At 45.0% G+C, this 26,845-nt stretch overlaps 3 protein-coding genes across 10 annotated transcripts in view; 2 read left to right on the top strand and 1 right to left on the bottom strand.

Moving 5' to 3' along the window:
- Positions 1–604, bottom strand: part of LOC120897708 (chitin synthase chs-2) — a 28,936-nt gene extending 28,332 nt beyond the window's left edge. The window contains exon 1 of one of the 2 annotated variants that reach the window (XM_040302774.1): positions 463–604. The gene's annotated coding sequence lies outside the window, so the exon portion shown is untranslated. The remainder of the gene's footprint in view (positions 1–462) is intronic. The other variant, XM_040302764.1, reaches the window with a different exon arrangement.
- Positions 605–1,846: 1,242 nt separating this feature from the next.
- On the top strand, positions 1,847–3,172 carry LOC120897735 (stromal cell-derived factor 2). The gene is made up of 4 exons (XM_040302803.1): positions 1,847–2,028; positions 2,251–2,449; positions 2,512–2,639; positions 2,699–3,172. Exons 1-4 carry the CDS (start codon positions 1,950–1,952, stop codon positions 2,959–2,961), a joined length of 669 nt encoding a protein of 222 aa, XP_040158737.1. The 5' UTR covers positions 1,847–1,949; the 3' UTR covers positions 2,962–3,172.
- A 591-nt stretch (positions 3,173–3,763) lies between these two features.
- LOC120896066 (TLD domain-containing protein 2) overlaps positions 3,764–26,845 on the top strand; it is a 107,438-nt gene continuing 84,356 nt past the window's right edge. For 3 of the 7 annotated variants that reach the window (XM_040300008.1, XM_040300166.1, XM_040300173.1), the window contains exons 1-3: positions 22,491–22,617; positions 22,707–23,156; positions 23,851–24,004. In XM_040300008.1, the coding sequence (XP_040155942.1) occupies positions 23,000–23,156; positions 23,851–24,004 (311 nt within the window). In that variant the 5' untranslated portion in view covers positions 22,491–22,617; positions 22,707–22,999. Of the gene's footprint in view, positions 4,140–5,388; positions 5,434–20,624; positions 21,196–22,487; positions 22,618–22,706; positions 23,157–23,850; positions 24,005–26,845 lie in introns of those variants that run through there. The other 4 variants (XM_040300000.1, XM_040300056.1, XM_040300045.1 and 1 more) reach the window with 4 other exon arrangements.

The raw sequence follows: 26,845 nt of genomic DNA on the forward strand, positions 1-26,845 counted from the left end.
CACAGCCACCACAGCGCACTGGCAACCGTCCGAAAGCATCGCGAACCCGCTAAGATCCGTCTTGTGCTCTCAACTTCGTAAAGGTGAAGGCTTTGACATTTCGAGAGAGCAGCAACGTTGTCGTTGTGGCATCATTTCAGAACTGGCTGACGGACGGGACTGGAATTGCGAGCTTTAGATCTCGATGCTCTCGTCATTTAGTTTTTTTTTACTGTCATCTATTTCATCCCATCACCATCACCACTGATTTATGTATGTTTTTCCACTTTAACCTAACTAACAAACGCAGAACGTAACGACCAAACCCGTTTGACCAACTTTGCAGCAAAACCAGCACGAGATGGAAAGCGAAACGAGTGAAAATTCCCCCCACAGTGCAGCGATCAAGATACTAAAAGCGAAAAGCAAAACCGCCACACTGCGTGTACGGGAATTGGTTGCACTCGAAGAAACCCAACTCACTTCGTTCTTTTTTTCTTTTCGTTTCGTTCACCCACCACGTCTTAACGCACAGCACAGTTCAAGCACACGAGAGACACCAACCGCCAGACGACGCGACAGCATGCGACCAGGGTTCGTTGTGATCTGGCCGTTGAAATCTCTCTCCGACCTGAGTGAAACGCAGCCCGCGAGACACACTTAGCGCGCGCAGACACGGCCAAGTCTGTCTGCGTATGTGTGCGTGTTGGTGAGCGCAGTAGGCGCCCAGTGTGGCAGAAGAAAACCAGTTGTGTAGCCTCACACCCCCCCCCTCCCCCCTCAAGTGCATGTGGCATTTGCAGGGAAGTTGGTGAGCATGCAAGAAGCGTTTGTTGGTGGTGGTGGTGGTGCTGGTCATAGTCGTCGTGGTTGCAGAGTTTCTGCTGCAGCTCAAACCAAACACCAATCTAACTCACTGTTGTACACTGTCTCCGGTGGAGCATACTCAACCCCTTTGCTTGTGTATGTATGTGAAAGTGCAGAATCGATGCATATTTCTCTGCTTAGGTATGTATGATTCACGCGTATGATGATCCTTGAAGATCGGCCGGGAAGCGGTGATGATTTGTCTGTAGGATGTTGCTGAACAGCTGATCTGGGATTCCGTTGCATTGGATCACCAACACGGAACTTTAAAACTGACGCGTGAGTCATTGAACAACTAAAACCCGAAGGACACTTTTAAAATTCATTGGTTTGGTGTTGTGCCAGTACCAGTGAGACGGTTTCGCGTGCACTTTTGATGAGCCATTTGTGACCCACTATAAAGTGAGGACTATTGCATGAGCAACTCATAAGTAACTCATAAGTAACTTTTATGCTTTGCACTTCAGTTTCTGTCGGGAACCTAGTAGTGCAATCAAAACCTAACAAAATGAATGTATGCACATGAATTCAAATGAAAAAAGCCTTTGATCACCTGTCCTGCACATTGAAATTCGTGAGATGTTCCTATTATGCATGAACAGTATTCTAATTAAATCTAAAAGACGGGGTTTTGCATTTGCTCAAAATTGAACGATTGCAACGAACTTCATTTGTTTTAATTTGAACTCGTATAACAGTTAGTCGGTTTATACCAGTTCGAACCCATGTATTTGACAGCCAAATGGACATGAACAGCCGGTATGGCGTAGGAAAACCGATCCATTCTGACTGTAGTACGTGAGAAAAGAAAGAGTATATTTTGTAAAATCCTTTGTGCTATGAAAATAACGAAAATTATTAATTTCAATCACAAATGTACGATTTTGCAACAGTAAAATCAATTAATTTTAAATTATAATTTTTTGTCCAATTGGTGCAAATATTGTCCCACAGTGCGCTGTCAGACTCTGTTTGACATTTTCAAAAAACTCACATTCCCCTCCCACTGGCATTTGGCTAGAAACTGCTCAGTGTGCAAAGCGTGTGTATTTTGCGCTGAAGTTATTCCTGGATAGGCGTTTCTATTAAAATTATTCTTAAGGATGTACAGCTCGCACAGGACCACCGTTTCCTTCCTAGTCGCTCTCTTCAGCATAGCCGGCACGATCAATTTCATAGAAGGTGGGTGTATATTTTGGAATCCCTTTGTTTTGCTGACGCATGTGTTGGGAAGCGACGATTGGCCCACAGCGCCCCTTGTGATTGTGTGCGTGTGTGTGTGCTATGCTCGCCGGTTTGCCAACAACTCTGAAAACCACGTCAGTGTTATCAACAGCACGGCGTGTCGGCGTTCATTTCGTGAAACAAAACGAACTCTAATTTATTTCCCTTTTTTTCTCGTAGCTGCCCGAAACAACAGACATGTTACCTGCGGAACAGTACTCAAGCTGGTCAACACGGACTACAAGGTGCGATTACACTCGCACGATGTCAAGTACGGTACGGGATCGGGCCAGCAGTCGGTGACGGCTACCGAGCTGCAGGAAGACGTTAACAGCCACTGGGCAGTGAAGGCTGCGACGGGCAAACATTGCGAACGAGGGTAGGAACATGTTCGGGAAAGTCATAAGGGTCCTTCCTCATGTGTGTGTGTTTTTATTACAGGGAACCAGTAAAGTGTGGCGACACGATACGTCTGCATCATCTGGCCACGAACAAGAATCTGCATTCTCATCACTTCCAGAGCCCGCTGTCCGGCAATCAGGAAATCTCAGCCTATGGCGATGAGCACGGTAAGCGACACGACACAGTCCTCCTTTATCAAACGATTTAAATCTAAATTTGCTTCTAGGGGAAGGCGATTCCGGTGATCACTGGCTGGTGGTATGTTCCGGCGATAGCTGGGTACGGACGAATCCGGTCCGGTTGCAGCACATCGACACCAACATGTATCTCGGCGTGTCCGGACGCACCTTCGGCCGGCCGATCAACGGCCAGATGGAGGTGATTGGCCTGCCGAACCCGTACTCCGGCACGGAATGGATCGCCGCCGAGGGTTTGTTTATCCATCCGACGGAAAAGGACAGTGGTGCGCACGTTCACACCGAGCTGTAAAGGCGACCGCGGATGCAAAACCGGGTGTGCACACATTGCATGACTTCTTTTATTTATTGCCGATAATGGCCGGCACTGTAGGAAGGTGCATGGGGAACTAGGATGGACGGAATGGAATTTGTACGGTTGACTATTCGAAAAAAGGGGTAGATTGCTAGCGAACAATAGCTACAGTTTGTGCGGAAATATAAAATTGTGGTTCAAAATACCATTTTTGTGTGGTTATGTGTTTGCATGACACAATTATTCGTCGATTATATTGATTACGATTGGAAATCATGTTAAAAGCAACATTGTTGTCAACAATCCGAAAGCTCTTCCACAAGGATAAAATTGTTGGTTAGTTTTTTTTTCTTATCAGCTGAAGCTTTCAGATTGTTTTGATTCACAAACTCTCTCTCTCTCTTCTTTTTGCTCTCTTTCTCTCTTTTTCTTGATCTCAGCAATCGATTTTCCTCTCTAGATTATCCGTTATGTTTCGTGTTTGGACATGGCAAAATAAACTCTTGTAGATCTTTTGCTAGAAATTTGTTGTGGCAAGAACAAAATGCGAAAAGCCAAAATTTTAATTGTATAAAGTATTTAAAAAATTGACTAAAATTCATTGGATCAAGTTACATACTTGAAAACTAGCCTACAATTGGTTTTTAAAGGCTCTCTCTCTCACTTGCTCGGTCTCGTGCACATAGCGCGTTGTGGTCGCAAACATCAAGGTTAACTCAATTGGTGCTCTCCCGCAAACACGTACACACAGCGTTGTGTGCAAAGGCACATCACACATACAGGCGTACACTTCCTTAGGGGGAGCATCGACCAGTTGGCGAAAGCTTTTCCGCTCCCAATTGCAGTTCGGACGCGAAAGTATTCGCAGGTGCTTCGTCTACACTCCGCAGCGCTGTTGCAGAAAGACAGAGCGAGAAAGACTACTGAAAAGGGAGAAGGAGATACGACAACAAAAGATAACTAAAAGAAAGAAAGCAGCGGAAAAAACACACAACTATCCAAATCGGTTAGTTCCATAGCGCGTTGATCCAAGTAACCTTTTGTCGGGTGTCGGCGGTGCTGCTGCAACAAGCGGGCGCTACACAGCACAGATCCTTGCTGGTGTGCCTGTAACCGTGTGGTTGTGTCCGTAGATGAACGCAAAGTGAAACCAACAAAAAGTAACATTCGTTCCGGTAAGAAGCATTCCAGTGGTGTTGTGGGGCCTTTATCAATATCGATTTAGCCATCCAGCTCCCGTCGATTCCTTCGGGTGCTTTCGTGGGGAGTGTTAATTATCTAACCCCTAGAAATCCTTTCCCAAGCACCGTTTCTATTGGGGGGTTTTGTGTCTCTCTGTCTCTCAGTGTGTGTTTGTGTGTGTGTGTGCTGAAGCGATTGTTGTTATCCATCCGTGGCCCTCTGTTGTCGTCGTCGCCGTCGACGTTGTGCTAGGGAAAGGTGTGTCCGACTTTCGCGCGCGCGTGTGTGTGTGTATGTGCGTTGTCGTTGGTGTGACGGCCAAAGGGTGTGTAGCTCTCTGTGTGCGAGAACCCCATTTCTCCGCTGGCTGTGCGTGCGTGCGTGCGTGCATGTGTGTGCGAGCCAAATAGAGAGCAGCAGCAGCAGCAGGAGAAGATATATCGATTTTTCCCAACCTTCTCGGGCGCGGTGATGTGCCCGTTGATGATGGTGTTGTGAAGTGTGTGTGTGTGCGCCTGCTGGAACGCGATGTTATGAAGCATGAGGTGGAAGCCAAATCAGCCCAATAATCGTTTTGGTGAGATGAGATGATGCACGTTTAGGGCGCCCACGTAGCTCTGTACTGCCATATTGCTTCACCCTTTTTCGGGCCAAATCAGCAACACGCGCGCGGACCGTTCGAGGAATGTTTTGCTAGCGGGCGTTTGTGTGTGTGTGTGTGTGTGTGTGTGTGTTTAGTTGTGTACAATTGAATTCTCCCTAATCCAAAGGCTCGAGGCCAACCTTGGATTGCCTGCCGGTGCAAGCAGAAAAATCATTCATCTGTGCTCGCACTCGCACACACGAACGCACCCATACTACTACTACTTGTGCCAGCAAATGTGCTAAGCCGGCATTTACGGTTTATTCTTCACCGCTGGTGCGGGTACGTTGAAATTCAGTGTTAAATTTCTGCTGACACAGGGCACGTTTGGGGAACTAAGCTCCAGCACTCAGAAATTCGAACGTGTATAGGCGAAAAAAAGGCAGCAAACATAGTAGGCAGAGCAGTAGCAGCTGCGTAAAGGCAATACACACGTGTGTGTGGCGGCTGCAGTTAGATGGGCAGTGTGGTGGGGAATTCTAACGCGCGATCCAAGAAACCAACGAAAGACGGCGCATTCTGTACAATACTACGCCCAGGGGCGAATTAGTGCGTGCGTTTGTGTAATTCTGGATTGTGTTTTCTCCTTTTCTTCGCAGTGGAAAACGTGCTGATAGCGGTACAAAACACCCGGCAGACAAAATGTAAGTCAAAATGTGTTAAAACATCAAATTATTCTGGTTGCAATCGACTGTGTTTTTTTTTCGTTTATCGTTTCGTCTGCATGGTGGCTATGAGTGCTCTGGCTCCGAATGTGTAGCCAGCTGTGCTGGAATGCTGTAACACACAGCACAATTCTTGTCCATTCTTTCGTTCCACACGCGTTCGTAAAAATGACAGCATTTCTTGTGTTGTCTATCGCTAGGCAAGCGAGTTCCACGCAGCACAAGGGCATTGCTATATACAGCTAAATTAACATTAACCTGGAGAGTAAATCCGGGAAGAGCGAGCAAGAGAGAGAGAGTGAGAGACGGAGAAAGAGAAAAAAAAGTCCAACTAGATAAAAACAGGTCGGCCAAAGTGGAAAGCAGAGAAGAAGAATACAAATTAGCATAAGCGTGCGAGCGAGACAGAGATACGGTTGCAATAGAGCTTTCTCTAAAAAGAGATAGTTCCGTGTGCACTAGCGCTCGCCCCGCTATCTATCTCTTTCCTTCCCTTTTCTTGGTCTCTCTTTCTGTGAAGCTCTTTACCGCCCGCAGACAAAAGTCGGATAAAAACAAGTTCTATTATTTACCCTCCACACACAAACGCGCGCGTCACACGTTCCCCGCTCGTCGCTTTTCTAATTCAATAGCAGCACTCGCTGTAGCACACATACCCCGATGCATTTCCTGCTCGATATATGGGCCGGACCCCTTCCTTTCTTCGCTTGTGCCATTTGCCCGCTCGTTTGTTGTCCCCTCGCTGTTTTAACCCCACAAACGTGCTAATTGTGTCCATATGGAGCCAGGATGGAAGGTAGAAGCTTTTCCCCTTTTGTAAAAAGCTCTTCGCCCTTTCGCTTTTCTGCGATGGGAGCAGCAGCTGGGGCTGTTGTTTACTCAATTGTTTTCATCCTTCTACGCTAAACCCGCACCGTTCGATGCTTTGCCGATCGATGTAATAAGCAAAGTCTACTGCTGCGGAACTACTTTTAAGCTGTTGCATTTGGTTGGATCAGAATTGGTTGGTAAAAGTGCCACATGTTGTGTTTGTATGTATACGAACCGGGTTTGTGTTATTATTTTACCTGCATAATTCGTATATTGCTAAATTAATTTGGATCTTTTTACTTTAATGATGTTGATTTTCTAGCAATAAAGCATGGCTAATGGTGGCTAATAATGTATTTGTTTATGAATGCTTGAAAAACAACATGATGTGCCACTTCAGTGCATTAGTATTAATGGGAAAAAAACAAACCTTTGCAAAACCTACCAGTCCCATATCTCCCGTATGAGGTCAGCATTGCATAACGCTTAGAAAGCTTGACATAATTTTCTAATACACACTGTGTGTCGCTTACGACTCTGCGTGTTCTTATCGTTCTTGGGCGCTCATAAAACATTCAAAAACAATCGTGCCCGCTAGTCCGCAATGATTTATTCGCCTTTTCGGTACAGCTTTGTGTGTGTGTGTGTGTGTGTGTGGTGTCCTTTGGGAATGCTGACAGCTGACAGTGTGGACCTGAGGAGGCTACGTTTTCGTCGCTCTTCTGGTGTGCGTTATCGCCCGTCCAGGAGTCTCTGCGAGGTGGCCGAAAAGGATTTAGCAGTAGAGCTCTGGCATACACACAAACAAGCAAAATGGTTCGTATCGCAGCTAGTGGTGTGTCCTGTCGATGTGTTCGTGGCATCGCAGACAAACGTCTTCCAAGAGCGCTCTCGTTCTGTAATGCTCGATCTCTCTCTCTCTCGCCTGCTTTGTTGCATGTGTTTTCATCTCCAGTGCACTTTTTTGCTCACTAAATCTCGCATGGAAGGACACACACACACCAGCTACACGGATAGCGGAGGAAATGGTAGAAAGGTTCGGTTGCTCATGCACACTCTCACCGCTCTTCTTGTTTCGATGTTGCTCTGCAAACATTGCTCCACGCTCGCCATCGAACCGATTCCAAGGACACCCGCGATAAGGACGTACGCCAGGATAGCATCGATCGGAAAATGCTGGAATCGGGTGCTCTACCCCGCTGGCTACGTAATAGCGATATATGAGGATGGGGATAGACGGTTAGCAGCGACTACAAAAGTTCCCACTAACTTAGCACTTACTGGTTTGCAAACATGCTCTTCAATCAGCTTGTGCTACTCGCGCTACAAAATCATCCAGCAAGGCTTCTGGCTAATGCCCCAGGCCAAAGTTATGCTACACACCACAACTCCATGTGAATGTTTTGTTTTTCCTCTCATTCTGGAGCGTCCGACTTGGTCCCGGTAAGCGCTTATCTGTTACGAAACAGATGCGAACGAAAGCGAGCTTGAGCAAACAGATCGCGCAACAAAACAACACACAAGCGGAAGCATAAACAACGCGCACGCACACTCGTGCGTCTGTCCGCATCTTTTCCTTACTGTTCCTTCCCTAGTGGTGGCAGTCGGTCGGAATCTTTCCGGGGTTGTCTTCCTACTTTTTCTCTCGCTCTCTATCTCTCTCTTTGCTATGCTGCTGCTCCATTTCGATGTGTGTGTGTGTGCGTGTACGTTTCGATTACGGAGCCCGAAGGTTCGACCCGTATTTGACATGTATTGGAGCCTTTTCCTTTGCTGTTGTGTGCCGACCGACCATCCCGGAAGCGGCGGCGGGTGTTCGATTCGCTCTTACTTACTTGTGCCCATCCATCCATCCATCCATCGTCCCAAAGCACGTCCGTGTCGCTCTGTTGCGCTGGAGAGATTACGTAACCGCTTCCCGATGGCGATGGTTAGAAGAAGTCCTGCTGCGGCTTGCGGGTGTTTTGCGTTGTTTTTTTTTGTGTTTTGCTGCTTGGCAGAAAATTATTTTCTAACTGAAAAGAAAAAGGGATATTATATAAAATTGCTCGGCTAGGATAATTGTAGCACCAACGTGACAACACACGGTGTAAAACGGAGTGTGGCTCTATTTTGTGAGTAGAGTTTACGTCTTACGCGGAAAAATCAATCAATGAACCAATGAGGTTTTAGATTGCAGCAGCAATTCAGGGCTGCGATATTGCGTGTCATTGCATACAACATTATTAATCCTTTTTTGTACCCTTTATAAACATGTAACAATTGATGCCCGTGGCTATGAAGCTAAGACTAAATTAATTACTCATCATTTGACAGCCTCAGTTGAATTCAATCAATGAATGTATAACAGAAATGTTTTCAATTTAACTTCAAAGCAAGACGATAGTACCTCAATGAAATAACAATATTGATCTAAATTAATCTGAAAGCATTTAATAATATTTGCTTTCAATATAGATCAGGAACATGAGACGCTGGAGCTATATCTCCAAAGCTTCAAAGCATCCAGCAGGACCCTTTCACAAACGAGCGACCTGGCGTCTCCATCACCACCACTACCACACACTAAAAAAAGCTTTATTAATTACATTTTCGATGCATACGGCCACACCATACAGTGTCCTTGCTTTATTGGTATTATATTTTATGCGAATGCCATCTTGGATTTAGCAATTTCGGCAGATTTGAGGTTCGCTACTCGGGGAGAGTATTGGATGTTTTAAAATTGTGCAATAAACTCCGGGTCGGGCAAGCTTTCAAAAGCCATCGCGCCCGTAAGATTGAACCACAAAGTCAGAGGGACGTGGACGTGGCCCTTTGACTGGCACAAGAACTGCCCTGCCTGGCTGCCTGCGCGCGTGTGTAAGTGTATATGTTGGGTTGGTGGGCTACCTTTTTCGATCGTAAAAAGCGAACGAGTGGGAAGAGGGCGGATCGCAAGTGCGGTGCTATCTCTGTGTGGACGGTTTTCATCAAATTTTAATGAGTTTTTACTTAGATACGACGTGCTGCAGGGATGCCGCCTTCGTTGACCTTTTTTTTTTTTGTTGTTGTTGGGGGAGGGATTTTAAATTCAAAACGGGGAAACACAAAACCCATAAACCCTGTAAACCAACTAACCCTTGATGCGGGCGACGGGATCTGCCTTATCGGCAGCGCGAGAATAAAAAGCCGAATGTGAGCGGAGTAGCTGGTATAGGTGGTGTAGAAGCAGAAAGCCACACAGAGGTGAGAATATTAGAAGAAAAACCCCATTGCTGTGAAGTGCGGGATATCTTTGCGGGTATGTGTGTGTGTGTGGGTGTGTGCTATAAACAGGTTACTGGCCGGGAATGCAAAAAGACGTTAAACAGGTGTCGCGTGATGGTTTGGTTGTCAAAAAAAAAAACAATTTATAGTAAAAAGGAAATAAAACAAAGCTTTAGATCCCATGAGCTTTTGCAAGGGCAAGGGCGTGTTTGCATAAGCCGAAATAAATAGGATTCGTGCTGTCGCAATCTGTTACAGTGTTGCGAAGAATGCTGCAACTCAACCATTCGAGAATAATAACCTGCTTGGAAGCTTATGCGTAAATGAAGGACCTACTTTTTTGCATCCTTCTTTTTTACCTTCAACGTACTAAGTTTCCAAAAGAAGGTAAAAAACAAATGGTATTACTAAACAAGAGATTCCAAATACGGTATCAATCGTGTAAGAACCTCTGTCACATTGAATTACAACAAGCATAAGGCACGATTTATTGCGAGTACAATGCTGTACCTCAAAAGAGATGTCATCATGGAAGCTAAACACAGTCGGCATCGAGTCAGTTGTTGCCGTGGTATTAAACATTTGCTCAAGCTATTAGCATCTGTACAAAATTGGTAGAAGGTCGAGCAACGTTCGGCTCTTGTTTGTTGAAGTGTATATTTACTCATCCAAACAATAGGTGTGAAATAGACAAAAAGAAGCAACGGGGGTAGGTGGCTAAGATTTCAAAGATTTCGTCTCCAGTTTGTAAGAGTTTGTTTGATAACAGTCGTCTGCGTGGATGTTATCGTTACTACAGCAATAATACATTCTTACTTCAAAGCCCCATAAACCTACACGACATTGCAATATGAGGATCACGAACCTCACCCTACAACCACAAGTTCATCAGAATTATTTATGATAATATCGATTGCTCGATACGCCAGTTGTAAACGTGGTTGTTCGGATCGAATCTGAGAATCGATCGATAAGAGTTTATCGCATAACGTATTACGCGTCGCCCGCAGCTACTGTCGGTGATGTAAAGTGCTTTGATTGCTTTCCTGCCTCTCCTTGGGGGGAGTGTTTTGATTCGGGTACGGGGGGCGAGTTGGGTGTGCTTTTGCCCCACACCGAACCGAGACCACATACTGCGAGCTGCTACTAGCCGGCATTGCAATGCACCACAGCGGGATGTAGGTTTATCTCATCACGGTGGATAACAGTTGCTGAGGACGCGCGCGCTTAGTGGTTCAACTGATCCCATAATGGGTATGGTTATGGTAACGATAATGGCATTCCGGGAAGCTTTATGTTGTTTTTCATCTTCTTCTTCTGCTGTGATGCTCAGATTAGTGATGTGCCCTCTGCAGCACACCCACGACTTCGATCCGACTTCTCGACTATTGTTAGTCCGATTCCGACTCCGGCAAAATGGGAACCACTAGTAGGCACAGGGAACCGCCCGGAATCGGAGTCGTCCGGTTTCGAGTTGTCCGGAGTCGAGGTCGTCCGGAATCACCTATAGTTGGATTCGTCCGGAGTTGGCCGGAGTCGTCCAGAGACGGTTGGAGTCGTCCGGAGTTGCCCGGAGTTGTCGGGAGTCATCTGGAGTTGGAGTCGTTCAAAGTCGTCGGGAGTCGCTTGGAGTTGGAGATTTTCAGAGTCGTCTGGAGTAGTTCGTAGTCGCCTGGGGCCGTACGATGCAATGTGCTCCGGAGAATTCCGGATGACTTGGGAAGACTACGGACGACTCGTGAAGACCCCGACCGACTCTGGACGACTCTAGACGACACCGACTTCGGATTTCAGTTTTGGTTTTGAGCATGCACTTCGTGTACAGGTCTTAATTTCAAAGGCCGCGTCCGAACTACTCCGGACGACTCCGGACGACTCTGGCTCCGGAGAATTCCGGATGACTTGGGAAGACTACGGACGACTCGTGAAGACCCCGACCGACTCCGGACGACTCTAGACGACACCGACTTCGGGCAACTCCGGGCCATTTCGGACGGTTCCAGATGATTCTGAAAGAATCCAGATAATGCTGTGCTGTGGGATCTACCTTCCGGAGTCGACTCCAGATTTTTGGAAACTAAACACATCACTAGCTCTGATGCGGTTGCGGTGCGTTAATGTCGATAATGACGAAAAGTGCTCGTAAAAAGGGAACCACCCTGTTATGCACTGTTGCGGATGGAAATGCTTACAGACTGTTTAAGCAGCAAACTTTTCAGACGTTAATCGTTATCGTTTATAGATAATTGTTTGTGTGTAAGTTGTACGACATTTCCTACTTGCAGGACCGTTCGTTGTGTCGTTGTGTCGACAAAAGTGGCTACTTTTAGGCGCCGAACAAAACCAACGTTCGACATTCGCATGAAGAAGGTCAACCCATGTTTCCCAAAAACCTTCCTCCTCGTATATAAATCTAAACGTATCACAACCGCAAGAGCTGCTAAATGGAGTTGGGATTAGCGATGGCTATTAGGAACAGACACGGTTCGAGGGCAAAACCGGGCCCAAGCTCCGCACTCCAAGTATCAAATTGGTATCACCGGAACGTGCGCACGGACTATCGCGGCGACCTAGTTTCGATCTTGCTACTACTACCCTACCCGTTGGTACCACCACACGGGCGGAAGGCCAAAGTGTGCTTGTCATTCTCCTCCTCGGTCGTGTTGTGTTGGTTGTTTCTCTTTTTTTTTTGGGCACTGCAAAAAAGTGCTGAAATGAATACCTTCACAAATTTTCCTCTCCAGTGAGGCGCGCGCGTACGAAACATCCTGCCCTGTGCCCGGTTTAGTCGAGTCTTCCGAGTGCTGTTCATCTCGTTGGTTGGCCATTTTTCTTGCTTCCTTTTCTGTGCTATCTTCCGGTTTCCTGATGGTTCTAAGTCCTGCGCGAGGTTGTGCTGCTCCGGTGTGGTTCTTATTTTTCTTTCAAACTTCTGCTCTTCTCCCTTTCCTGCCCCATTCGGGACCCGTTTATTTCGCTCTTCGGTACGTGAGATAATTTTCTACCGCTGGTTCATTGATGTTTTCCGCATTCTCAAGTTCATCTTCGCTACGGGGGGAGGGAAAAAAGTTATTTTCTACCGGTCATGTGTCGTTCTGTCATCGTTGTTGTCCTGGCAGCTGGAAAAAAAGGCTTACCAAAGGATGGTCTTTTTGTGTTTGCATGTTGTCGTTGTAGTTGTTAAAAGTTGTCGTCCGCTTTCAGCCGCTCGGGGGGGTCGAACGTGAGCCACTCATGGTGATCATAAAAGAATGTTTTTCGTTTCTTCACATAACGGAAGACATCTTCTCTTGATGGGCCATAATACCGCACAACCTGTGTCTTTAATCCTGTGCCGTACGCAACCCCGGAGAAGATGGATCCAGAAAGTCCTTGCATATTGCTTTTTTTCCTCGTTTCGTATGCTGGTTTGGGTGGAACAAGTCTAAATTTTCCTGAAAATAAATAAATAAAACCAAAACAGACGCTTCAAGAATGTTGTAGAGAAGCAATGTCATAAATAAAATTAGAAACTGGGTATGCTGGCTCCCATATGGGTCGTATATATATGGGTTGCACGAACAAAATCAAAACGTTCCATGGAAAGGCAAATGTTTCCTTTTTCCTTCCTGCTAAATGTGGCAATCTCAAGCGTAAGTGTGTTGTGTTTATCCTAGCTACGTCTTAAGCGACAAATAAAATATCTCCATGACAAGGGGGGGCAACATTGTTTTTGGTCCTCGGCCCTCCCACCACTCGCACGTTATGTAGGACAATGCTGCCAAGCGCTCGGCGGTGGCGCGCCTTAAGTGGTGGCAAATAAATGGGGTCACATGAATGTTTCCTTTGTTTCTTTGTTTTTGTCTCCAAATTCCTCAAGTGTGTGCCCCTCGTCCTGCTACACACATATCTTCCGACTGACTATCCTTGTATGGGTGGAGCGAGGAGTGTTGCGTTGCGTCACTACAGAAAGTGATTGTTTTATCGATTTTGAATCGCAATACAAAAATGGTACAAATTTCGGCTGGAACGGATGTTTAGCTTGGTCATGTTTTTGTTCCTCGTTACGTCGGCACCCATCCGCTGTCTAGTGGGCGTTTAATGTATCGTTTAGTACTTGTCGCATCCATCACACAATGACAATGCGCAATACGTTGGCACACATGATGGCCATTGCCGATGTGTCTGTGGATTTTCCCAAGAAAACATTGGACATCGTTACACTATCAAAAACTCTGCTACAAATCCACGAAAAATCAATTACTTTATCCATTCTGTTTTTTTTTTATTTTATGTTTCGGAAAAGCTTTTTTTCCTCCGCAAAACACCACCAAACCTCTCCACCAATCGCAACTCGCCAATCGTTTCGACACGTGCGACTATCCCCTTGGGAGGGAACGATTCCTTGCCCAACGATTGGACACTTCCGCCGAAGTACATTCCCCCGAGTGGTCGATTCTCGTTTATCGTTAATTGCGTCACTTAATGACTTTTGGTGTGTGCAGCCCTTGATACGTCTCTGTGTGCAGTGTGAAATAATGGCGCTTGTGCCTTACTTCAGCGCACTGTATTTGTATAGATATCCGTCCATTTATGTATGAGTGTGTGTGTATAGTAGCCATAAGTAAAGCGGAAGCCAACGATGCTTGAACCGCGCCCAATGGGAAGAGAATTACGTGAGCCGTTTTTTATTCTTGTGTATGATAAAAAGGCAAGGATTTTCTTCTTATATTTACTCTTCGGCGTGCTACATTTTCTCATCCTTGAGTGTTCCATTTTCTTATTTCTGATTTCTTTCAAAACATATCATCCAAAGACACCACCTCTCCCTGGGTTGTGATATCGTCCGTCATCCGACGCAGGCTTTCGCAAGGATGCCCCCGAGAGCATCGAAGCTGCCTTGCTCGAGTGGTTTAAACGGTTTGTGGCTAAAATGAACAGCCAAAGCAAATACAGGCCAGCATGACGGGCTACGCCGTCATTTATGCGTGGCATTAGCGATGCGTGCGTGTGTGCTATGGCCCAACCTAGAGGTTTTGGCGTGTGTGTCTGTGGTAAAGGGAAAGAAAACAGAATTGTGTACGCAGGCGAGTCATTGGATTTTTGCTTCCACTTTTGCTATACATCACCACGGAACGCGTTGATTGTGCCATCACGGGTGGCTAGGATGAGACCGTCACTCCTCCCGAATGCTGGTGATGTGTATCCTGTCCCGTGTACTGATTATCGCGACGATGAGTTTTCAGTTCCTCCTTTGCTAACCGATGAACGCGCACACATTGACGCAGCATGATCGAAACGCTGAAGTTGGCAGGATTTGTTGTAAGTGGCTGCTTATGAAACCACAAATTTTCTTTATCGTTCAGGAGTAAAAGAGCAATCACACGCGTGCAGCACTTGTTCTCAATGGCACAGTTCTCGAGCAAGTGAGTCCTTCTTTGACATTTGATTTGATCGAAGCGTGATGCTAAACAGAATAAGTGATTTAAATTTAGAACGCTAACCAATAACAACAAAAGAACAAGTCCCAGATTGTTCTCTTGATAACAAAAGTGGTATTGTTTCTTTTTGTCTGTTTTGTCTATTTTTAAAATCCCTATTGCCGTCCATTTTACGTCTTTTCGACTGTCAATCGAGATGCTTGGGAAGTGCTTGGCTTCCCACCGATAACGATAAGTGGCGCTGAGCGATTCCGGTTGCGATGTGCGATGGAAAGCGTGTCGAGCCGAGCGTCTCGTTTGTCACGTCAAAGCTCGAACGTCATGTCAAACCAGAGCCCAGAAGCTGGCAGCAGCTCCGGCACACAACCTCTTAAGGATCCTCTTGCCCACCCATCTACATAGCGGCACACCCAGGGAACGTTCTTTGTACTGCTGTACTGCGTGTATGCTATTGATTGCTTGTTTCCACCATTCCACTTGAATTGCTGTCATCGTGTCTTTCGCAAGTGCAATTAATCATGTCAAGATTCCTGTGTCATTAATTTTCACTTGTTCTTTCGGCTGCGGCTCGCTCGCTTTCCCGGGTGTGTGTGGAGGGTGGTGGGAGGAAGTGCCTAACTTCTTCAACATATTTTCGACTATTGCAGCTGGACGGTGGTTGGGTAGGGGTAGTCGTGGGTGTTAAACAACGCACCTCCCAAGCCCGTAAGAGGAAAGTGATTTGTACGTGTGCGGCTGTTTGTGCGAACCACCCGGTGGCTCATCAACGTAAAAAACATCGTTACATAATTTGCCTGCGAATGTGTGTATGAGTGTGTGTGTGTGTGTGTGTGTGTGGGGGGGAGGGGGCTAGAACACGGGACAATGCAGCAGTGGTAGCAGAGTGTGTGCTCGTTGTTCGTGTTTCTTCTAACGAATCGGCATGTTACGTTGTAGTACGCTGCGAAGGACCCGGGTTACGTCCCCAGTTGGGATTTGGTGGTGGACGATTGTCGCAGTGGTGGGTTTTTACCAAACATTATGCGAAACTGTCAGCAGCGACCGAAGACTTGTTTTCCCGCGGGATAGGTTTTGCTCAAGTTGTCTCGCCGGGGCTGGCGCCTTCAAAAAGGTGAAAGGATTCGCTTTTCCATAACATGATGGGAGATGGGATTGAGATGTTCCCGGTCGTATTTGTTAGCTCTGGGATTGCCGATAGTGTGTCAGTGGTGGTGTAGTAAGAGTAGATTGTATTTTGGAAACTGCTGCAGAAATGAGCTAAATTTAGACTATTATTTGTGAGATATACGAAAGAAATGTTTCATTTTTTACTTTTACCGAAACATTAAACTGAGCTAAAAGGTGCATTATGAGTGTTGAAATTATCAGTCTTCAAACGCAATAAAACATTGTACAATCTAAGTTTTTTGGATTTAGTCCCTTCAAGAACGACATCACAAGCTTACCCATTAATTCAATTTGCTGAAGGGTTCCGTGGGCAGTCCTTGACATATTTGGACAAATTTGTATGGTTATCTTTACCAAAATCCTTATTGTTTTTGGCATTAGTTTAATTTTAAGATAGTGCGACGTGATATCCTTTATTTATTAAGAGCAAAAACTTATTTGATAGCAGCTCATATCTCTCCTTAATTTGAACTAAAACACTCAAAAATCATTATTGAACAATTTTAAGCAACTTCTTCATTGTGAAGAACATACGACTTCATTCGCAATGATATTCATAATCTATTCCCGCACTGTTGTTGTTCCAAGGAACGCTTTACTGAGTGACGTGCCAAGCAAGCAAATTACACGGTTGGACTAATCTTAAAAATGAAAACAAAACAAGATGTGTCGTCAGCAGCAGCAGCATGTTTTAAAAAGCATGTCCTATCAGTATTTTATCTTTCAAAACGGTCCCCAACGGCAGGGAAAACGAATTGCAATCGATTCAAGCTCATCTAATTAAATCTGATAAAGCGAACTTATTATTACGAAATACACTTTGTTCTGTTGCCCTGTTCCTGGCACAGGCACTGCTGCTTTCCGTCAACAACTCAAGTTTTGTATTGCGTCACTGCGTGCGTGTGTGTATGTGTCGGTGTGGACTCGCATTCGTTTGCTAGCCTTGGCCATGGTGTTGTGGCAGTTCGTTTGCTGTTGTGCCCAGTGTAATTGAATTTTATCACCACCGAACATAATTGCCTCTATATTGTCATCGTGCGGAAGAGTGTGCCCAGCCCACAAAGGAAAGGAGGGGGAGGGCGATACCATTGGAGAGGAGAGAAGCCCGTGTACGGAGCTTAATGTTGAACGAGTGTTTGAATCTGGCTAATCCTAATTTAATTGAGACTGATGGCATGAAACGTGACCTCAGTCAACTAAAAGGCTTTCACGACCGGCTACTACTGCCCGGTACCATTGCCGGTGTGTTAGTTTTAACTTTCTTTTTTTGTTTTATTTTGCTGTGCAAGTCCTTGCTGTAAGAAGCGTAAGCCTGCTGATAGCTGCAGCAGTGCCAGTGCCTACTGGTGGTTTGATTTTTCTCCCTTTCGCTACAAAATATCACCAACCACTGGTGCTTTTGTGCGACTACCCAGTCCCAGCTCGAGTGGTTTGCTTGCTGCACGTGGGTGTAAAAATCTCATAAAGCGAGAAAAGGATTATGTTGGAGATTTTGTTGTTGTTCCTGCTTTCAACAAAAAGCGGCGAAAATTACTTTGTTTAGGACTCGAAACCGTTGCTGGTCGCGTCGCTTCATATTCTCCACTACACGTATACGCGTGGGTGCTAACAGGGAAGTATAACAGCCCCCTTTTACTTACTGCCTTATACCGGCCTTTCTGGTCGTTTGCTGATTGTTTGGCAGATAAGCTACCATCTGGCTGACGGCATCGGGAAAATTGGCCGATTTTGCGATGGAATTTATGTTGCAAGGTTTTTCCGGCAGTTGCCAACCGGGGAGAGGGACAGTAGCGCACTGGCAGGAGGGGCTCATTCACACCGCTGTAAAAATAATTTGACTTTCGTCGAAACACTCCATTCAACCGGAACTGGGGGAGAGAGAGAAAAAGGAAAGATGAAAATTTAGATGGTCGTTTGCGGCAATGAACAAAAAAGGAAATGATTTACTCAATGCGCGGACGTTTTTGTACGTGACTTTTTCTTGAAATTGTGTATGTGTGAAAAAAAGATGCTCAAGTTGTTTTTTTTCTGGTTCCCAAAGCTGGAATTGTCAAATCAGCTCTGTACAACAAGCAGTTTTAAAGATATATAGATAGGAGCTGTACTGGATCATAAATATCGTGATGCAATCCAAATTCTGCCTTACTTTGCCACCATCTTGCTTCGGCAGTCATCTAATCTCTCCAAGGTCAATGTCTCCCAAGGTTAGCTCTGAGCAAAAATTCGCAGGATCTTTGATTGCGAATGGCTCTCGTGTTTGTGTGTGTGCTCTGTCTTACATAGCTCGCTGCTAATTTGATCGCCCTTGACCCATAAAATCTAACAAGTACACTTTCGTCTACGCTCAACAGTTTGGGCACAATAGTTGGCTGATCGCCAGCGTACGGTTTGAGCCTGTTTTTGGTGCCCAATTCTTGGCGCGCGATTGGCAACCACCAGACTCTTGCTTCCAAACGTGGCAACCACGATGGTGAGCAAGCTTATTTTTGGCAATGATTGCTTGCGTAGCGTATGGGAGGAAAAAAAAGTGAACCGTGCCTAGATCTATTATCCTTTTGGAGTTATTTCATTTGCAAATTGGTGTTGTGTCCCAGTTGTGAAATAAAAAGATGTGAAATGTTCAGGAATAGTTTTTCAAATGGTATTCATTTATTAACAGTATCCTCTCTGGTTGTTGTTCCGATTTCTTATCCATCGTGCATTTAGTCGTACAGAGAGTCTTTATAAAGTAAAATAACTCTTTATGATCTTTCGAGGAGGAAAGTACGAATTGTTGTTGGTTTTTTTATGGAGAATGTAAACGACTCATCGAAAACGTACGGTTCGAGTGATGAAACCTATTTTCCAGCGTAAAATGTCCGCTTGAACAGACGCTCGTACATTTCTATGCAAACACGTAGAATCATTATTCTCGGAAGGAAAGAAGAAAAGGTTCTGGAGATGGTCGCATGCGGTAGAGTAATGTGATGTTGAAATAGGAGCAGTCAGATGTGAAAGATGATTACTTAAATCCCACTATACAAATCAGGCTTGCGGAACGAGTTTGGCTGAAGGGTTTTGTGAATTTTTCGGACACGCTATGTAAAAAGGGGTGAAAAATCTATTTTAAAAATCGTTTAGGATGTTTCAGGATATTTAAGTTTCATTTTTGTTCTGATGCTTTGTGATGCAACACATACATTTATCATGCCTACCAATGCTTAAAACATCGAGATATTCATACATTGCTCTTTCTTCTTTACTTTCAGGTGAGTGTACTACAGACGAATCAGCCAGATTGTAGTCTCAGCTAAGTTGTAATGTACTTTTGATGTTATGTTTAATGTAGGTGTGCTTTTTCTGTATGTTGTGTGCTATAGACCGATGTAGCATTTTTGTTCTTTTTTTTCTATTTTTCTCCTTTCTATTTTAATTTTATCTACGTAGTTTGAACATGAGCTTATTTGTTCCATAATTCAGTTTAAAATGAAACGCCTCTATGACCATGCTTCAACTAGCATAAATGTCATGATTTACGTTTACAATATTAGCATTTCACGTTTTGAGACTGTTTTACTTGTTTCAATTCAACATAAAACATGTGATTTTCATCTGTGAAACAGTTCAATTGATAAGATTTAAGTTTGCAACGCCAAAACAATGGTTTTTAAAGTTGCTATTACATTTATCTTTAAAGAGCATATTCTTAATCTAATTCAATCGTTACAAATTATATGTTAAATACAGTGGAACCCCTCATAACGAGTCCACTCCAATGACTCACTCGTTATGCGAAAAACTCGTTATGAGGGGTTCCACTGTATATCTTATCCTCTGTGCAAGTGTAAACGATTGATCCTGTAATCTGTTCCCTTGTTTTGCACCATTTGCAATGATGTGGATAGAAACGACACATTATTAGCATAGAATATTGCACAATCAATTTCGCTAGGATACCGATAGCCTATGACCTACTCTGGTCTGGATTGCCTAAACTCACGCTCATTAAAATCAACCACGCTACCACCAACTGGTGCTTTTGAATCAATTTTCGTTTGCACGTAACGATTGCAAAACTCTCTTTTCCCCCTCCATCGGTACGCGATCGGTGTAAATATGTATGTTTGTACTTTTGTTTTACAGCTCTGTGTGGTTTGTTTTCTTCTTTTTCTCGCTGTTTACTGGCACGAACCTTACACAAGCAAGCAATTTTTCGATCGAGTGATTGTGTTACTGTTTTCACCTTTATATATATATACATATCTGTTGGTTTTGTTCCCGTTTTGCGAGTCTGAATGTTTGTTTGAATTTTCTCGTGCAAAATTTATTGTAATACCTACCATTTGTTTACTGTAATGCAGATTTTAAGCTGTATGATTTTTCTTATTAAACCTCCGTAGATCACTATTGTACATTTGCATTTACCAGCTACGTTGGTTAAGATAAATTTTGATCTAATGGACTTTTTTTGTGTGTGTTTTGGTTTTTATTTACTTCTCTTCTGATTATTTTTTGGAATTCTCCTTTCTTTCAGGTTCACACAATTGGCTACCGATTAAGTTTGTGCTTTCGTACTGAAACGAAACTCCCTCCCGCGCCTCGCAAATTGCGAACCGTTTACGTTCTCTTTCGGCAAAAGCGCCTTTTCTGTTTCTCACTCGCGGTTTCGTCTGACTTTGTAACTTGTTTTGAGTGTGTTGTATTTTTATTTTAAATTCACCGAGACACATTCGCAATAAGTGTTCGGTCGGCATACTCGGCGTGATACGAGCATCCCACCTCGACGTCACATATTCATGCCATCATACGAAACATCACCTGTAATTTTGTTTTGTTGAGCAACAAAAAAATCACCATTTCTTTCTTCTTCCCTCTTATTCACCTTCCGCATTCACAAACACTACCCTCCAGTGAACTGAACACAGACACAGACCAAAAGCAATACCTCCAGTTGTGCACTAGCAAAAGTTGTGTGGCAAACTTTGATAAGGGGAACAAGTTTTGTGGCCCGTTGCATCAGGCAAAGCGTTCAGTCCGCGACTGAATTTTCCAGTCAGCACCAGGCGCCTCCATCCGCGCCCGGGCGATTCTGCGTCTGCGGCTCTCACACACAAATGTACGTGTTTCATCCATTCTACTCTTCTAAGCCTCGTTCTACCATTTCCGCATTTACACATTTTCTATTTTCTTCTTCATGTTTATGTTCCTTTTCCGCTCGTTACTTCGTTCTCGTTGGTTTCGTTAAGTTTCTTTCTCTATTATGCGCTGCTTTCCTTCTTCCTCCATTGTCTATTGCGTCATTATGCGTTTCATTGTGCGTGCGCGCGAGTGTGTGTGTGTGTCTATCGATGTCAGCATAAAGTTTATTGTTTCTTTCGCTATCAGTCGCTTTACGTCTCGTCAAACACGTTCGTCTATAACTCTTTCTTTCTGCCATAATCTCGTTCACTCTTTAAAGATTCACGTTCATGTAAATCCGCAGGGTTGCATTATGTTTGTACCGTGTTGTGATGCTGTACTTTCGCCAACCGTGTTACTTTTGCTTTTCCGAAACGATGCCCAATCAGGGTACCGTGTATTGCTTGTTTAATTTGCTCTTCCATCTTGTGTTGCGGGTATCAGAGGGTATCATTCAATGTTTTGTAGAGCGCATATCATAGCTTTGCTCTTTTTTTCCTTTATGTCCATGCTACTAAAACTTACTCGTCGAATGGTGGTTTGTTTCTAAATTTCATAACTTCTCGGAACCAACAATTTGGTTTCTTGATAAAACGTCGCTATCAAAATTTAATTTAAATGTTCTATCCGTGTAGCTGAGACATAAAATATTGTTTCGACTGAAATGTAATTCGCTACATTTCACATACAAACTTGTCTTTTTGCAAGGCGACTGTTTCTAGCTGCCCTGTTCACGCTGAAGTCGACATTACATAAAAGAGTTTGCCGTAAAACCGCCTGAAGGTATGCAACGTGCGTTACGTTGATGTGCCGTGCGGAGCGATCCATACTCGATATAGATGTAGTGGTCGTTCGGAAATTGTATCGTTACTACTTATTCAATGCGCTGGATGGTCGTAAACAATTCACAACAATCATTTTTGCCATAATCGTCATCATTTAATCGACTTTCGCGCCAAGTTTTCTTCAAGGTTTGGGCCTAGTTCTCTCTAGACTTTGTGGAACGGTGGAATGGAGTGATGAGTATTGTAAAACTTTTTCCCTTATTGTTATTTCTTTCGCATTATTTTTCTGCCAACGTAAGACGTTTGGCTCTTTTATTGCGGAAATACTAGAGAATAAATGTTCCTTTTAGTGGCAAACTTAGGTAATGAAATTGCCTTTGTTTGCCATTCGAAGTTCAATTTCCTCTTACTCCAATGTCCACCTTTTCCAACTTTCCACATCTAGCAGTGTGCTTATCAATTATGGATAAAAGTACAATAATTGGTTGACAGTGATCATTCAACAACAACAAAAAACGCTTTTCGTCAATTCCCAATACAATTCGGTGGTTCGGTAATAAGAAACATTCAACGAGGTAAGCAACGATAGTGCAGAAAAGCAGCGATCGCTCAAACCACTGCTCTCTTTGTATGTACGTTTCTCTACCACTCCCGTTTGGAACAGGACGCCGCGCTACCACGTGCTTGATTTGCATGGAATTTGCTCACGCTTGCCGATGCTTGGTCGTTGCCCGCTAAGCATCCCGCATCCCATCGCCTCGTTAACATATCCTCGGCCTCTTCCTGCGCATCCTCTTTCTGTGGCTCATCATCGCCATCTCCGATTAGCTTTTTCGTCGTCGTCGTCGTCGTTTGTCGCCGTCGAGGACACTGTTGCGCTAGGCGAAGGGCACGCGCCCGAGACGGCCGTTTGCTGCAGCGTTCGCTTTCGCCACCGAACCCTCCGCCTCGGTCGCGATGACAACGCCATCTCGTGACTGCTCGCCAAAGCAGCGCACCTTTAGTGGTGCCGGGTCGGGTGGCTTCAGCGCACACACTTCGTCCTCTTCGTCGCTTGCCTCGTCGACGGCCGGCAATGCGAACTCCATCGAATCGTCACTCTCGTTCGCTAGTGGTACGTTTTGCTGCTTACTTCTCATCTCATCGGGTAGCGTTTGTTGGGTTTGATGAGTTGCTTAGTTTTTGGTTTTTGCCTTCGGTTTTACACGTTTGCACACTTTCGTTGTCATGTTCATTGATATTAGTACCTTTTATGTTTCGTCAGTTTTAGGGAGCAGGATATTTGAAGACAGTTTTTGTTTAGCTTCACATTTCTTTCTGTTGTGTTTTAAATTCATATTTAATTATTATTTAAATTATGTAATTTTACATTGTACTCTACTTTACTAATTTAACGTCATTACATTACAATTCAATTATTTCATCATCTTCGTTCAATCAAAATCGTCCCGCTAATGTGTTTTTCCCCCTCGTCAAGCATCAGCATCCACTTATGATAATGTTTCGTTCTTGTTGTTCCATTTTGCTCAAACCCAAAACCAATAAATCTGTGGTTCATCGCTGCCTGTTCGTTCCGTTCTGAAACCGAAACACCATACAAAACATACGCAAACAAACAAATGAAACCAACTCCTTACACCAACTGCAAAACATCCCTACCATACCGACGCCGCTACACCGTTCCAAACCGTGCGCGATGCTTCTCTTCCTGTCGCTCCTTCTGTCGTGTAAACGCGTGTGCGGTGTGCCGCTTGCTGGGTCCATCACACCATCCCCCACCACCATACCATCCATCCATCCACCATCAGTCAGCGGCAGTCCGACGAAGCTGTCGCTCTTCGGTAGCAATAAAATGTCGACCACGGGCAGCCCACCAACTCTACCGACCGGCCCGGGCCCGAGCCGGCAGCGGTCCCTGCGCGATCGGCTCCGCGAGGGCATTACCGGAAGTCTCACCTGGCAGTAAGTCGTTGTTTCCGTTGTTCTGCTCTTTAAACTCACTGTTATGTTTTACTCACTTGGGTTTAGTGTTTACTTTATTGCGGAGGGACGGTGCGCGACTGGTGTGCGACAGAGTAGGCGCCGTACACCGGTTCCACCGGTAGTGTGTTGTGTAGCGTTAGCAAATCGGTAGCAAATGGTACGCGTTGCCAGCTGTAGTCACGTTCTTCCACACCTTTTGCACAAAGCGCGTAGGTTAGACATCACTCACTAGCCACAATTTGCTTGCGGTTTACACACCGCGCACTACGCGCGTTCCTAGTGAAAACATGCCAGCAGGCGGTGGTGGGTCAGTTCATCTCATGCCCATTGAAACAGTTAGAACGCATCATTTTGTTGTTTCGAACGGTGACGTTGAGGTATTTTTTTAAAGACGTTTCACTGTCATTCACAGCTAGAGTAGAAGTTAAGTAGTTGTTTTCGTAGTAGTTGTGTTTTATCCTCTCATTCTGTCCTGTGTTGCGTGATACGTGTTTTCTCTATACGAAATTGTATTTTTAACTGTTTATCAAAAGCATAGCCAAAGGTCCCTGAAAGACTCGAAAAAGTCTGCCAACCAGATAACCCTTGCAAACGCCGTGGTACGAAAGTGAAAAGACGGAAAAGGAACTTGAAATTCCTGTACAGCTTACGCAAAAACCGTAACTACTACGCTTCCAGTACGGGCGACGACCGGTGGCTTGAGGAACGTGATTTCCCGCGCCCCGCGACCGGTTTATGCGCTAATTCTCCGGTACGGTGGGCAAACTACATAGGGCACACACTATTTATAGGCAGACTGCGATACGCATCCCGCCACGATAGACGGAGCGGGCGCGGATATAAAATACTGGATCACTGCGCGACAGTCTTGACACACTCATTAGCACCGTTCGGCCGGTTTGCTGCGGCCCCGTTCTCGCAGCTTAAGTACGCTCTTTTAATGGTCAACACGCGCTCGTGCTGTTGTGGCGCACGGTGGCAGGCCGCAAACCGAAAGGAGGCCATTTCCGCAACCGGAAACCTGTGCCCGTGATGAGAGGGGAGAGGCATGACGGAGGGGGTACACACGCTGCGGTACACTCGGAATTAACGCGTGCATTGATCGTCGATCGTCGGCTGCGTCGGCTAAAGCACGTGCGTTTTTGTGCTGGACTGCGAGTCGCAAACGCACGCCACGGTATAGGCGCGCAGGGCGCAGCGTCATGCGATCGATGCTATGGAGCGAGTTTGCATTTGCAGCTTTGGTGTACATGTGTCGTTGATCGATTGAAGTGTTTGTTTCTACTTCATACTGAAATAATTAAGAGTGCTACTGTTGTTCGTTTTGCTGCTTTTATAACATAACCTTATCAGAATGTAAAATGTCATTGCTCGCTGTGTTTCGTTTGCTAGCTTTTAGATGTTTTGTGACATTTTGGCGTACCACTTGCTCATACATTTGCTGTCTGTAGCGCATTGCTGCTGTTGTGTAGAATTGCTTTACGCAATCGTTTCATGTTGTTCAGCTAACCCTGCTTCACTTTTATATTCTGTAAGATGTGCATGCATGTTGTGGTGCGTTATCTATTAATATTAAAATATTACTAAACAAATAGTGAAACTTCAAAGTAAGTATAATTGAAATTAATCGTTTATTTCAAAGAATTTATTTCCAAATATATAAACAACTACAGTCGTCCATTTTACAGGATTTCCTACGATTTATTGGTCAGTTCCCATGATTTTTTGGTACGTTCCCACGATTTTTTGATCGTATCCCATAGATTTTTGGTTCGTTCCCATAACTTATTGATATTTTCCAATTGGATATCAATACAATTGGACCAAAAAATTCTGAGAAACGGCCAAAAAATCGTGGGAACGCATTAAAAAAATATGGGAATCCACCAAAAATTGATGGGAACCAACCACTAAATCGTGGGAAACCCTGTATGTCAAGCAGTAGTTCGTACTCCCGGAGCACTCCTGGTAACATTGATGCACCATTTCCCCTGGGGGAATCAAAAGGCAACCGGGTGGTACGAAGAAACCTGCAAACAACGATGGTTGACCTTTAGCAACGAATGGGGACGTGTCGGTCCCACCGTCGGATCGTTTCCACAAAGTGGTTCCTTCGGGATCGCGCAACGGTTTATTGATCGGCGTGATTGAAATATCATTTTCAATTTATCCTGAAACCGAGAGGGCGAAATTGCGTACTCTCCTCACCGTGCTGTGGGGATGTGTTTTTAACCAATTTCACTCAATCAACCAAGACTGTCTCTCCACACCGAGAGCGAACGGTTGCGCTGGATGGATGGCCTGTGCTGTGCGAACCAGCTCAATCCCAATCCCAGCAATTGAGCGCAAACGAATCGGGGCGAAACATGTTCGCATTCTTGCGGAAGCACGATTGCAAACCCACACCCTTTACCATCACACATCGGCATGTGCGGTGAACGTGACTTGTCACATTTCGGTGCTGTCTGACATGTGTGCCTTCACGCGGAATTCGCTCCGTTTGCGGACAAAAACAAAAACCCGGAATCGAACGGCCGCATCCGGCGTGGAGGGGAGGCTCTCGATTCTTCTCTGTTTCGTTCTCCGTGGCAAATGAGCGCGAACGTGCGTGCGTATGGCCAGGTTGCGTGCCAAACGTCCGTACACACGATCTGGCCAAAGATTATGCATATTAAATTAGTCGTGGGGCTCACGAATTTCGGCTGCCAAATTTTGACTCGCACAGCACACGGGTCGCCTTTTGATGGGTGAATGACGCTGCATTTAAACTACCCATGCCATCTGCATGTTAACCTGCAAAATGGATTCCCTTCTACTGTA

This window comes from Anopheles arabiensis, chromosome 2 (assembly GCF_016920715.1).
Source record: "Anopheles arabiensis isolate DONGOLA chromosome 2, AaraD3, whole genome shotgun sequence".
NCBI lineage: Eukaryota > Metazoa > Arthropoda > Insecta > Diptera > Culicidae > Anopheles > Anopheles arabiensis.

Bases quoted from the DNA above. Each gene is read 5' to 3' on its own strand.
- LOC120897735 (XM_040302803.1), top strand. From the start codon at position 1,950: ATGTACAGCTCGCACAGGACCACCGTTTCCTTCCTAGTCGCTCTCTTC. The intron at 2,029-2,250 runs GTGGGTGTATAT...TTTTTCTCGTAG, and splicing joins CACGATCAATTTCATAGAAG to CTGCCCGAAACAACAGACAT. The intron at 2,450-2,511 runs GTAGGAACATGT...TTTTTATTACAG, and splicing joins GGCAAACATTGCGAACGAGG to GGAACCAGTAAAGTGTGGCG.